The sequence below is a fragment of the Barbus barbus genome (assembly GCF_936440315.1).
Source record: "Barbus barbus genome assembly, chromosome: 12".
NCBI lineage: Eukaryota > Metazoa > Chordata > Actinopteri > Cypriniformes > Cyprinidae > Barbus > Barbus barbus.
The window spans coordinates 3411435-3424577 of NC_136740.1; the positions used below are offsets into that span (position 1 = coordinate 3411435).

Below are 13143 nucleotides of genomic sequence, written 5' to 3' on the forward strand. Positions count from 1 at the left end.
AAAAAGCCTGTAATTGCTGTGATCTTAGCAATTATGGTTTCATAATGCGTCTGTGTACACAGTGTCGAGGAGAGATGCTTATTACGGTAAACACAGCTGCGTCTCTTCCTGAGGGTTCAAGAGCACACCAAAGACCCTGTTTACACCTGCTCTTAACATCTTGAGTGATCCAAACACTGGTGGTCTTTCAGCGCTGCTCAGTAACATAACACGTTCCAAATTTTGGAGTCAATATTATTTTTTTAATATTTTTGAAAGAAGTCTTTTCTGCTCACCAAGGCTGCATTTATTTGATCAAAAATATAGTCAAAATGTGAAATATTATTACAATTTAAAACAATGGCTTGCTATGGTAATATATTTTCAAATATAATTTATTCCTGTGATCAAAGCTGTATTTTCAGCATCATTCAGTGTCACATGATCCTTCAGAAATCATTCTAATATACTGATTTACTGCTCAAGAAACATTTTTGACTATTATCAAAGCTGAAAAGAGTTATGCTGAATGATATTTTGGTCGAAACCGTGATACATTTTGTTTTTCAGGATTCTTTGAGTATTAAATAGTAATAATAAAAAACAACCTCTAAACTTTTTTCACTGGAGATTTTCATTTGTTACTACCAGGTGTAAACAGTAGTGTGTCTCAGATCACATGATTGATGTTAATAGCAGACGTAAACAGATCATCTGTGGCAGGTCCGGAGCCCGTCCAGAGGGACACCGGCAACCGACTGCAGGTCACATGGGAGAAGATGAGTAAATCCAAACACAACGGGCTGGACCCGCAGGAGGTGCTGCAGCAGTACGGCCTCGACACCATGCGCCTCTACCTCCTGTACGCCGCTCCACCCGAGCAGGACATCTTATGGGACGTCAAGAGTGAGTGGAGCCGTCCCACATCAGACACCTCCATGAGGGACATGTTCTTGTGATGCATCTGTTCTGTGTTTTAATTGTAAGCAGTGTAATTATGTGTCAGATAGACGTCTTTGGCCACTATGTTGTGTCTCACTGCCCCCCCCCCCCCCCACGTATTTAGGACACCAATGGCAAGTAAACTATTTAGACCGTTTTAAAGTAGTCAGATAAATCCTAAAAAGTGCATTGAGTGTTTATGGGTGACATGAACATTTTTTGGGGATGTTCAGATGCCCTAAACTAGTGGTTTTCATTCTTTAAGCCCCTCATTTTCCAAGACAAAAAAATATTTTTAATTGTTTTACATTTGAAAATATTAAACATTTTATTCTTATTTTATTTTATTCATATTAATATAATATATATATTTCCATAATTCTAGAAGTTTTAAGAATGTAATATTCTGTAGCGTTCACACACTTTGACAAATTAATTTACACAACTTTTTCAAGTCGTCGTGATTATGGGCTAAGTTATTTTTATTACAATTTTTGACTAACAAATAGCAATTTTTCAGCAGTTTATACCCAATAAAATATTTTATTTAATATTATACTATTACTTTTTAACTAAATAAATGTTTTATATGAAATTATATTAACTTTGTAACATTTGAATTCTTTTAAAATAAGCGTTCTGTTTAACGTGATGCTGTGTGTGTGTGTGTGTGTGTAGCTGATGCCATCCCAGGCGTGTTGCGTTGGCAGGCCCGTCTGTGGGGTTTGGTCACCAAACTGAGAGCCGCACGCGAGGGTCCAGAGACGCCCAGCCCCTCCGTCCTCAACAAGAGAGAGCGATCAGAGGCCAGGAAGATCTGGGAGAACAAGAACTATGCCATCTCGCAGGTAAAGCCAGAGATGACTGTGATCATTATATGCCTATATTTTGTCTGTTGTCATGCTCAAAATGCACATTTTACCTGGTTGTAGCATAAATGAGCACTAAGGTACTTACTAAACATTTGAGTGCTATTAAATATACAAGTGTTGTTCCAATAAATGTAGTTGGCACCACCTATTAACGGAGTATTTACTAAAGCCTCCAACCATGACTAATGCTTGACATTATTTGGTAATATAATAAAAACTGTAATATAATGATTGCAACATTATACTGTATGCTGCTTGCAGAAAAGGTTAATCAGGATATACAGGTACTTTTGAATGGCCCTCATGAAGTGGAGAAAGCATTTGCTGCAGAAGGTGTAGTTACAGCATCTAGAAGCAGAGGCAACAGCCTGGATATGACCACTTTAACTAGTATTCAGGAAACAGTCATGTTTCTCACTCTTTGACCAGTGGGGGTCACTGCATCACTCATCCGTATTTGTTCCGTTCTGGTAGAGTTCCTTGGTTTTTTTTATATATTTGGCTTGCAATTAATTTTAAAAGCACCAATATTTTATGTGTGAATTTCTCAATATGAAATCATAAAATTCACTACATGAAACTTTGTGTTATGTTGTGTTACATAATGTCAGGAGCCGGGTTTGTGCAGTCCTAAAATAACACCTCTTTTCAATCAAAGCAGAATTTTCTGTATGTTTAGTAACATCTGAACACTGTAAAACATTTCCATTTACTTCAAATTAAACATTAATTAAGGGATCGTTCATTTCATTTTTGGGTGAACTATCTCTTTAAGTATCAAATTGGCTGTACAAGTCATTTTGAATCTCCTAGAACTTCAGAAAGTTGAAATTGGTTAAATTATATTACTTTTTTTTAAAGAAATTATTTTTACACTTAGAACAGCAAAGATGCATTAAACTGACCAAAAGTGAGAGTAAAAGCATTAAAAAAAAATTTATTAGCATTAGGTTTTTTTTTTTTTTTACTAAAGAATCCTGAAAAAAGTGTCATGTTTCAACAAAACTATTGGGCAGCTCATCTGTTTTCAACATTGATTAATCAGAAATGTTTCTTGAGCAGTAAATCAGCATATTAGAATGACAAGACTGGAGTAATGATGCTCAAAATTCAACTTTGAATCACAGAAATAAATGACATTTTACAATATATTCACATAGAAAACAACTATTTTCAGATGTAATATTTCACAATATTACTGTTTTTACAGCATTTGGTTTTTTAATCAAAAAAGACTTGGCGAGTCTTCTCTTACAGTATAATGTGTATAGTGTGTAAATGACTATTTTTTATTTCTGAGTGAACTATGTCTTGAACAAAAGGCTGCATGCAGTGGGAAAGTGATCTTACATGTGGAATGTGTATAAATAGGCTCTCTAGGGCCGGGATTGATTTTGCGCTGGTTTAAAAGGGCCTGGACTCTACTTGATCCAATCCAGAGCTTCTGAGCCTCACGGTCTTTGATCTTCTGCCGGGAAAGGCCTCTGTCATCAGCTGTGTCCTTCCTTCGGTCCGGGTCTCTGGAGGATAGCTGTTGTTCTTTCTGTTCTGATGTAGTCACAAACCACGACAAAAGAGCAGCTTCCAGCAGCAGAGATCATGTGTTCACACACTATCAGTGAATAAACCTCCATCCTCATTCGTTCATTCATGTCAGGGAGTAATGAGGTATCTTGTGACATTCAAGCTCTGAAACTCTGCTGTATGCTAACTGTCTTCTAAGAAACATCCGAAGGGACTGAACTGAAATGCTCTACATGGACAGCAACATATGCCACAACATGACACACTCCGGAGGCTTGACTCACAACTGATACTCAGAATTTAGTTTGGTGTTACATGGCTTACATGCTTACAAAACACCAAAATAGCACATCAAATATTAGATCAAATATTTGTTTTAAAGTATTGTGTTTTTGAAAAAAGTATCTTATGCTCATCAAGTCTGCATTTATTTGATCAAAAAGAATTATTACAATTTAAAATAAGTGTTTTCTATTGTAATATTTAGTAAAAATTCATTTATTATTAATTTTATATGCTTCATAGTTATGTTAAAATCCATGATATATTTTTTCAGGATTCTTTGATGAATAGAAAGTTCAAAAGAACAGCATTTATTTGAAATATAAATATTTTGTAACAATATAAATGTCTTTATTTTCAAGTTAATGCATCCTTGATGAATGTGTTAATTTCGTTTAACTTTTTACGTTTGAACTTTAGCGTATATTTGAAAGAAACTGAAATCTGATATTGTGCTGAATGAATGTTATTCTGTTGACAGGTCACAGGTCACTTCACAGAGGACTTCCTGTTTAATGCGGCCATCTCTCGGCTCATGGGCCTGACCAACACACTCTCAGTGAGTCATCGACAATCATCAAGAATAATGTGCTTGGAATTGAACTTTTTATTATGTTTTCTGCTCTCTTGCCGTAGCAAGCCTCGTCTCGGGTGGTTCTGCACAGCGTGGAGTTTGAGGAGGCTTTGGCATCGCTCTGTGTGATGGCGGCACCCATGTGTCCACACTTAGCTTCTGAACTCTGGGCAGGTATGACACACACACGTCCACCTCATTGTGTCAAAATATGAAAATACGTTCATTTACTCATCCTCATGTTCCCAAAGCTGTTATTTGAAGGTAACGGTGGATGGACACTGTCAAGCTAGAAAAAGGAAAGTGTCATAATAGTAATCCAAAAGTGGATGCTGCACACTGGTGGTGGTCGAGGAGAGACCCCCCACATGATTGTAAAGCGCTTTGGGTGTACAGCAATACACAAAGCGCTATATAAAATGCATCATTCATTCACATCTGTAAAACTTCTGTAGTCATTCAGTAGCTGAAATTGAAGTTATTCACTCTTTGCAATTGCTCTGAAATCCTATTCTTGTTTGCATTTATTTAAATGCGCTACACGAGGCCATTCCTGCCAGGTTTGCATTAAACTGATAGGATGCACATATAGTTTATAAGGACTTATATATTGGACCAGTTTCATGGTATTTTTGGAACATTAAATGAAGCAGGGCAGGTGGGTGGATGCTAACTTTCAGGGAAACCTGTCCATTTAGCAGCTTATCTGATCCTGAAAAAGTCCGTTACACCCTAATATGTGACCCTGGAGCACAAAACCAGTCTGAAGTCGCTGGGGTATATTTGTAGCAATAGCCAAAACACATTGTATGGGTCAAAATTATGCCAAACATCATTAGGATATTAAGTAAAGATCATGTTGCATGAAGATATGTTAAATTTTATACCGTAAATATCTCAAAACTTCATTTTTGATTAGTAATATGCATTGCTAAGAACTTAATTTAAACAACTTTAAAGCCGATTTTCTCAATATTTAGATTTTTTTGCACCTCAGATTCCAGATTTTCAAATAGTTGTATCTCAGACAAATATAGTTCTATCCTAACAAACCATACATCAATGGAAAGCTTATTTATTCAGCTTTCAGATGATGTATAAATCTCAATATCGAAAAATTGACCATTATGACTGGCTTTATGGTCCAGGGTCACATGAGTTACGTAATCAATTACTTTTTCCAAGTACATAGTAAAGTAATGAAATGCTTGCAACAAAATATCTGAGTTACATTTTTAATTTACTAATGCAGGCTACTTTGACATCTCCTCTGAAGGTGAATGAACCTTTACAGCTGCCAAAAATATAACTTATATTTTTGTTATTAAAAAAACAAATAAGCAAGCCCAGCCCGGGTGATGCAAAAGTAACTTAGTTATTCTTTATGGCAAGTAATGCATTAAGTAACACAATTAGTTACTTTTTATGTAGTAACATAATATTTTAATGCATTACTTTTACTTTCCTCAACACTGTCCATAGCCGGGTTTCCATCCTAAATTGTGAATTGAACTTATGCGCAAAATTGGAATATCGCATAAAACATTTGCAAATAAGCACTGTTTCCATCCAACGAGTTAGAGAGAACAAAATCATCACTTCCTGATAAACTGGCACTAAATATCACTAAGTAGGAGAAGCCACTGATTAGAATAATTCTCAAATATAACAAATTGCTTGCTCTTCGATAGAGCAGATGAAACAATAATTGCGATCTTGCTTTCGGAGGTGAATGTCAGCTGTTTGGGAACGCAGTTGTGGCAGACCGTTCTAGGAGGCAATTATATACTTTGACGACAGACTTTGCTCGGGCACTTCAGAATGACCATTACATTTCAGATGCTGTGCAACAAAATCAGTCCGCTGGTTAGTCATGTTATGCCAACCAATAGCAAAGTCACATATGACGTTTTTGGATGCTCAAGCGGGATTTATTTGCTAAATGCGTTTCCATCTCCCATTATTCACATTAAGGCTTTTTCGTCAAAAACCACCTCAAGCAAGCATAAAAACTTTGTGAATTAAGGGATTTATTTTCGATATTTGGCGTTTCCATCACTCATTTATGATGCGATACTTCAAAATGTGCATAAAAAGAGGGTGATGGAAAACACTGGTGGTGTTTTTTTGCTACTGAATGAGTACCATATTCACGTGCCACAACATTTATTGATTTCGATGGTAGTGCCATTTATGAACTGGTGTCCTTTCAGTTGAATTTGTATAGTTTTGTAGTTGTATGCATGCATTGAATTGCAATTCAATGAAATTCAACACAGTAAGACAACAACATATTTTAAAAGTATTTAATCTTGAATATCAGTGTTGGGGATGTTACTTTTGAAAGTAATGCATTACAATATTGCATTACTCAAAAAAATCAACTGATTACATTACTTTTACTGATACTTTTATGGAAAGTAATGCATTGCAATTACTTTTGTTACCTGGGCTGGGCTTACTTATTTGTTTTTTAATAACAAAAATCACAAAAGTTATGTTTTTGGCAGCTGTAAAGGCTAACAACATTGGGAAATTATAGCTGTCAGTTAGTGAGTGAGAAAACAAAGTAACTTGCGTTGCTAATTTGAAAAAGTAACTCCGATATTTTGTTGTAAATTAAAAAGTAACGTGTTACTTTACTCATTACTTAAAGTAATTCTGATTACATAACTTGCTACTTGTAATGTGTTACCTTCAACGCTGATTTATAGAACACATTTTTCACAGAAAATTTGACATATTTCTTTAAATGTCACAAAAATGATTTCTGGAAATACCCTGTGTGTGTTAGCTTGCTGAATTTGTTATGAATTTGAATTTGTTAATTCAGCATTAGTTTTACATCAAAACAAATTCAGTTCAAGAATCATTTTTAATTGGGCATTCCCAGTTCAGCTCTGAATAGTGTGGATTGGTGCTTTCTGATGACAATACCAAATTGCTTGCATGATGATAGTAGAAAAAAAAGTTCACCCAGCTCACAATTATTCACTTTCATCCTGAGTCAAAGTCGTGCAAATACTAGAGGTGAGGGGGAAAAAAGGAAACTCTTGGCCCCTGTTGTCCATTCCATCACATCCCGCTATTGTCACACACACACACACACACACAGTGTTTGTCCCTTAAGGAAAAATGAACATGCCCACATGCTCTGATATCACTGACTGATGCTGGCCAGAAGATGTGTAGCTATGGGACCAAACGTTGCTTGTTAAGGATATGTTTGTGTGCGTTACATGAGGATAGTAAATAATACTCATCTCATTTTTGGGTGAACTATTCCTTCTTGTCCCACTTCCTCCTGTACTTATACACACACAAACACACGCTAAGGACAAGCGGAAGTGTACATCCTTCCTGAAGGCCATGTTGAGGTCAGACACAGGTTTCTAAATTTGTAGTATTGACCATCGTGTGACCATCGGACGCCTGTTTATGTGCAGATCATTCTCTGCCATGTTACAAAACAGTTATTGCTTTTGAGTTTGGTGACACTAGTGGATCTTTAGAAAACTATAAAGCATATTTTATCATATTTAAAGCCTGTAAATGATCAACTTGATCAAAACTTTGCTGTAAAACCTGTTGCACACGATCTACTACATCTTTTGTCATCTGATTGAGGCCTTTTAGTAAAATTGTGCAAATATCCACCTTCAGAATGTGCTTCCTGTGTCTTTTTGCTGTGAAATATTTACTGAATTGGATCAAATAAACATAACTTTTATATTGTTAGTAATATTTCAAGATGAACACTTACTGGGCTGAAGCAACTTTTAGCTTTACTTGATCATCCATGTATGGGTTTTAGGAAAAATCATGTTCAAATGTGAGTCTCAAATATGATCATCAGGATTTGAGGAATGTGTATTTGTTCATCAAATATTGCATATGTTTTGATAATTAAAACTTACAGTAAGCATTTTAAATATCATCATATCATGATATGTCTGCTATACTGTTTGAAATATTTCATTGATTTACATTACAAGCTATCAGAATTTCATCTTTTTATGATTTTTGGCTAAATAAATACCAGCAAGTGCACAAAAATGGCATATTTTTGCCCATTAAAAATAATGAATAATGAAACTGAGGTGTTTTTTCCTCAATGTATGAGCTCTGTATTCTTACTATATATGAGCCAAAAAAGCCTGATGTATCAAATGATACTCAATTTTTTATTTTGATTAAATATTCAATACATTTTTATTTTTCCATTTAGATTTACCATTTTTGTGGCTATTATTTCAGATGTCAGACATTACAAGGATTAGAAGTGATCTTAAAAAGCTTTTTTTTTTTTCACCCGTCACTGATGTCTTTGAACTGCCTTCATTTAGGAGCTTTTCTCACCAATATGTGATTGATTTGATTACGTATTATTAGATTATTGGCATTCAGACTATGTGACAGTTTCCTGCAACCTCTCTCAGGTTTGTCTCAGGTGAGGAATCCTCTAGGAAGTGTGCTGTCTGGGAAGGGAAGTGTCCTTCAGCAGCCGTGGCCTAGTGTGGATCCAGAGTACCTACAAACACCCGACACACTGCAGCTGTCCGTACGGGTATGTCTCACACACACACACAGAGTCCTGAAAACACCCCAAATACATGTTATTTGCAGCATGTGTTTGGAGAATGTTGCCTTTGAGGAAATTAAATCCACAGCTGATTTTGGACAAAAAACTAAAGGGATAGTTCCCCCAGAAATTAAAATTGTGTTAATGCACTCGGCCTCAAGCCCTTCAAGATATAGGTTACTTTTTCTTTTTCTTATAGATAAAACTGATCTTGGATGATTCATAAAATGCCATGGCTACCATCACTTTTAGAGTAAAAAACTGCATATCAGGCAACAAATTAATACTCATCTCTCCTGATGATATATGGAGGTCTTATGAAGTGAAACAATCAGTCTGTGCAAGAAACTAAACATTATTTACAACATTATTACCTGTAATCCAGAGCCTTGGAGAAATGTGATTGTTATGTAATCATACAATCATACAGCAATCATTCCGCTTCATAAGACCTCAATAATTCATCAGGATTCATTGAGGTCTTATCGTCATTGTGTTGCCTGATATGCTTTTTTGACTAAGTGACAGCAGGCATTTACTTGCATTGTATGAATCACAGAAAAAAGTCACCTACATCTTGGATGACCTGAGGTGAGTAAATGAACAGGATATTTCTGGGTGAACTATAGCTTTAATTTAACTTTGTTCCCTGGGACAATGCGAGCGGTGCTCGTTTGGAAAAAATCACTGCCACAAGTCTAGGCTGTTCTGTGTACTTTACATCTCTACTAAATACTTAGTGTTAGGAGTTGATCTGAATGACTATAGCCTTAAGCATGATCAGTAATTATAGTGATGCAGAATTTAGCAAACAACCTTCTCTCAAACAAATCGGTATTTTTGCGATATTTTCGTGTCATCAGGATGTTTTTATGCAGAATATTCAGCACAGGATGTTCTCTGGGAAAGTGGCAAAGGGAAAGTGTTTACCTCCAACTTAAAAGCCTGTATTTCAGTACAGTCTGTCTGTAATTTGTGCGTGTGTGTGAAGGGATTGGCCTCTGAATTTGGCGTGACGAGTGAACGATTATTACAGACTTGAACCATCTGAGAGCTGAAATCTGAAACTCTTTTGAGGACTTGGGCAAATGTGTCTCTACTTGCCCTCATGCATCTGCCATTGGAATAAATTAGTACATTTATGCTACCTTCTAAGCTATCTCATTTTGTCCAAAATCCAAGGCAGCATCACTGCTCAAATGCGGAGTTTTGTGCGTCGTGTGTGTGTGTGTGTGTGTGAGAGGGGGAAACGGTCACACAACCACGGCTTGTGTTCAAGCACACACAAGCATCATCACTGTGTCTGTCACGTGACTCTGTTCGCCTCTCGGGCTTGAACTGATGATAAAACTAAGGACATTATTAACTGTCTTTACATTTATTTTGAAAGCTAAAGCTCGTGATTATGGAAAGGGGCGCCACATTTCCGACGCGGCTTGTGGTGTTCGGCCAATCACAATGCACTGTACCAGTTGGCCAATCAGAGCAGACTGTGCTTGTGGAACGAAGAACTTTGTAGAAAACTAAGCGTTTGAGAGAGGCGGGGCATAGAGGACCTACAATAATGTACAGTATTTGAAAAATAATGTGTTTTTTGAACATTTAAACATGTCAACATATTCTATTACACCAAATACACAAAATAATGATCTTTAAAAAAAAAAAGATGACCCCTTTAATCGCCAAATAAGGAGATGTTACTGCATACTCGGTTGAAATAGTACTACCCAGAAGGCTTTGCTGCGCCCGCTCTATGCCAGGTCTCAGGCTGGCACCAGCCTGCTAGTATTTTAGGGAATCCCCCTGCTTTGTGCGGGTGGCTGAACTACTTTGGGAGTCATAATAACAGGGATGATTTTCTCCCATGATGCAGTCCAGCTGTCTGGGTGCGTTTCATTTTACCACAGACACACTGAGGAGCAGATGCATCAGAAAACCAGCTTTCGTTTCACACAAACCCACACACAAAGCTAACAGCAGATGCAGAAGCAAGGTATCCGCCCTCAAAGGTTTTCTTTAGTCATCCCAGGATACGGCATAAGCACTTTAACACACAGCATGTCAGCTTTAAAAACTAAAACTACTGCTGATCAAGAGGAAAACCATTTTACCCATATTTTTTCCTCTAGCATAAAGTATTAAACTTATATGTGCAAAGATGCTTACAGCTCTGACAGAGCATTTTATGAATGTATTTTGAGGATGTGGAAAGAGCAATGTCTGTTTTAAACCAGGCAGGAATAAAGCAAATTGATTTCTGAAAGCACTTTTCTCAACTTTCAGTTGCAGTGACTAATGATCTTGTGACTAGTGTCACTTTTGCAAAGCCTTGAGATTTTAGAGAATAGACTAAATTTTTGAGCCTAGATTTTGAAAGAAAAAACAAGTTTTGTGTCATGGTCACAGGTAAAATTGTTTTTTTTCTTTCAAATTATCTATATTTTGTATTTATCTCAAATGTGTCTGTGTGTGTACGGAGTACCGAGACGTGCTACTGCCAATACATCCACAACATGGAACATCCACAATACATCCCCCCCCCCCCCCCATGCCATATATATATATGCCCATCTAATTAAATTTCTTTCAATGGATTCTGTGACTGTCTTCTCCATGAAAAGCTCTCAGCCTCCCACAACATGAGTTTTATCTGACGGACAATCAAACGGGCAAAAATATTAAAAATCCCTAGACTCACTGTGAAGAACTCAAATCTAGAGAACAAAAGTTCCATAAACGTCAAAATTTAGTTTGTCATTGTTTTGCATAAAATAGTCATTTTTGTCTCAAAAAGTAAAACCACTTGTTTAATTGATTATCTTCCGTTTCTAACCTGTCAGATGTGATCAGTGCTTTGTCCTCAGATCAATAACAAGGTGTGTGGGAGTGTATCTGTACCTCGTGAAGTGGCTCAGGACGCACAGAAGGTTCAGGAACTGGTGCTGAACAGCCCTCTGGGTGCCCGTCTGCTCTCCGAGCGTGTCATTAAGAAGGCCATCCTCTCACCCAGAACGGCCCTCATCAACTTCCTGGTGGACGAATGACATGATGTGCCTGATTTCAGAACGGCCCGTACGTGAAAAGAGCAGGAATACAGATGATCGAGGATTTTTGAAAAGGAAGCAAAAAAGGACATGGTGTACAGAGTAATATTTTCAGTTTTACAAGATGTTCTTGTGTTGAAAATGAAAATGGCTAAATAAAGAGGATTTGAAGCGATTTTCAGTTTATGAGACACATTTTTTGTACCCAGCCCCACCTCTCAGCCCTCATCACCTCAGACTCCAGGCCGGTCTGGTGGTGTTAGTGTTTTGTAGCGAGCTATTTCTGAACTCCCAGTTTTAGCCTGACATTACAACACCTCTGCTCTGACAGACCTGCACTGCCTGAAATGGAGATGTGGAGGTCATGCTGTGCTTTCAGACAACAGTGGGATTCCTGCTGGGTCTCATAACCAGCGTCTCACCCCGATCTCATCAAACACTCATTAACTATAGCTGACTCACTGTCCTGTATGGAGTCTTTAGTTTTTTAACATCCTGGCTGTGGTGTTAGAGCACGTCCACACTGAAGATTACACAACGTCAAACACTGTCAAGCAAATGATTTCAGCGAGGACGCTGCATCACAAGTAATCTGAGAAAAAGAATTGGTGTAGGATTTACTTTGAAACCATTTTCACTCTGAAATCGCTGGTCAATGTCACAAATAAATCATAGATTGAATTAAATGTTACATTTGAGTAACATTTGATTTACAGTACAACTTTTAATTTACAGAAATTGTTGATGCAACTATGTATTAACCAATAAGAATGACTTTCAATGTACTTCTTTACACATTCCTATGCATCAATGAGTTTGACTGTGTGCAAGCGCTTTTACCAGTTTATGCTTTGATAGTAAACAAGCAAGTAAAGTTTGTAGTGGATCATCTTGATTAGGCCTATGTTGCAATAACCAGCCAAATATTGTAAGTTGCTTTGGATAAAAGCATCCGCTAACTGAATAAATGCAAAGCAGAAATAAAACGGCATCATAAATAGTGTTTTTCAAGCCATTTCATAATGCACATGCACATTAAAGTCGCGTCAGATTTTTTTCCCCTAAATTGTGATTTGCATGTGACTGAAGAGGTTTATCGAAGAAGAAGAAAAAAGTAGTACATGGACTTGACTCTGTTCATCAGTTGTTGATTGGATGGAGGTAGATCTGAATTTGCTTTGAACTTTCTTTCTTTGTTCTGTGGAACATATAATAAGATATTTTGAGAAAAGTCTTAGTGTTTTTCGTCTGTATGATGGTCAATGGTGACAAAAACAGGGGTGAGTAAATAAACAATAACAGAATTGTAATTTTTTTCATAGTAAAACTAGATAATTAATATAT

The 13143-nt window shown here is 36.8% G+C and overlaps 1 protein-coding gene across 2 annotated transcripts in view; it reads left to right on the plus strand.

The window, feature by feature from the left end:
* LOC306877835 (putative leucine--tRNA ligase, mitochondrial) overlaps positions 1 to 11973 on the plus strand; it is a 75529-nt gene extending 63556 nt beyond the window's left edge. Inside the window, exons 16-21 of one of the 2 annotated variants that reach the window (XM_079429821.1) lie at positions 703 to 885; positions 1600 to 1769; positions 4081 to 4158; positions 4236 to 4347; positions 8613 to 8740; positions 11606 to 11973. In XM_079429821.1, coding sequence (XP_079285947.1) covers positions 703 to 885; positions 1600 to 1769; positions 4081 to 4158; positions 4236 to 4347; positions 8613 to 8740; positions 11606 to 11701 — 767 coding nt within the window. In that variant the 3' untranslated portion in view covers positions 11702 to 11973. The remainder of the gene's footprint in view (positions 1 to 702; positions 886 to 1599; positions 1770 to 4080; positions 4159 to 4235; positions 4348 to 8612; positions 8741 to 11605) is intronic. The other variant, XM_079429820.1, reaches the window with a different exon arrangement.
* Positions 11974 to 13143: the final 1170 nt, after the last annotated feature.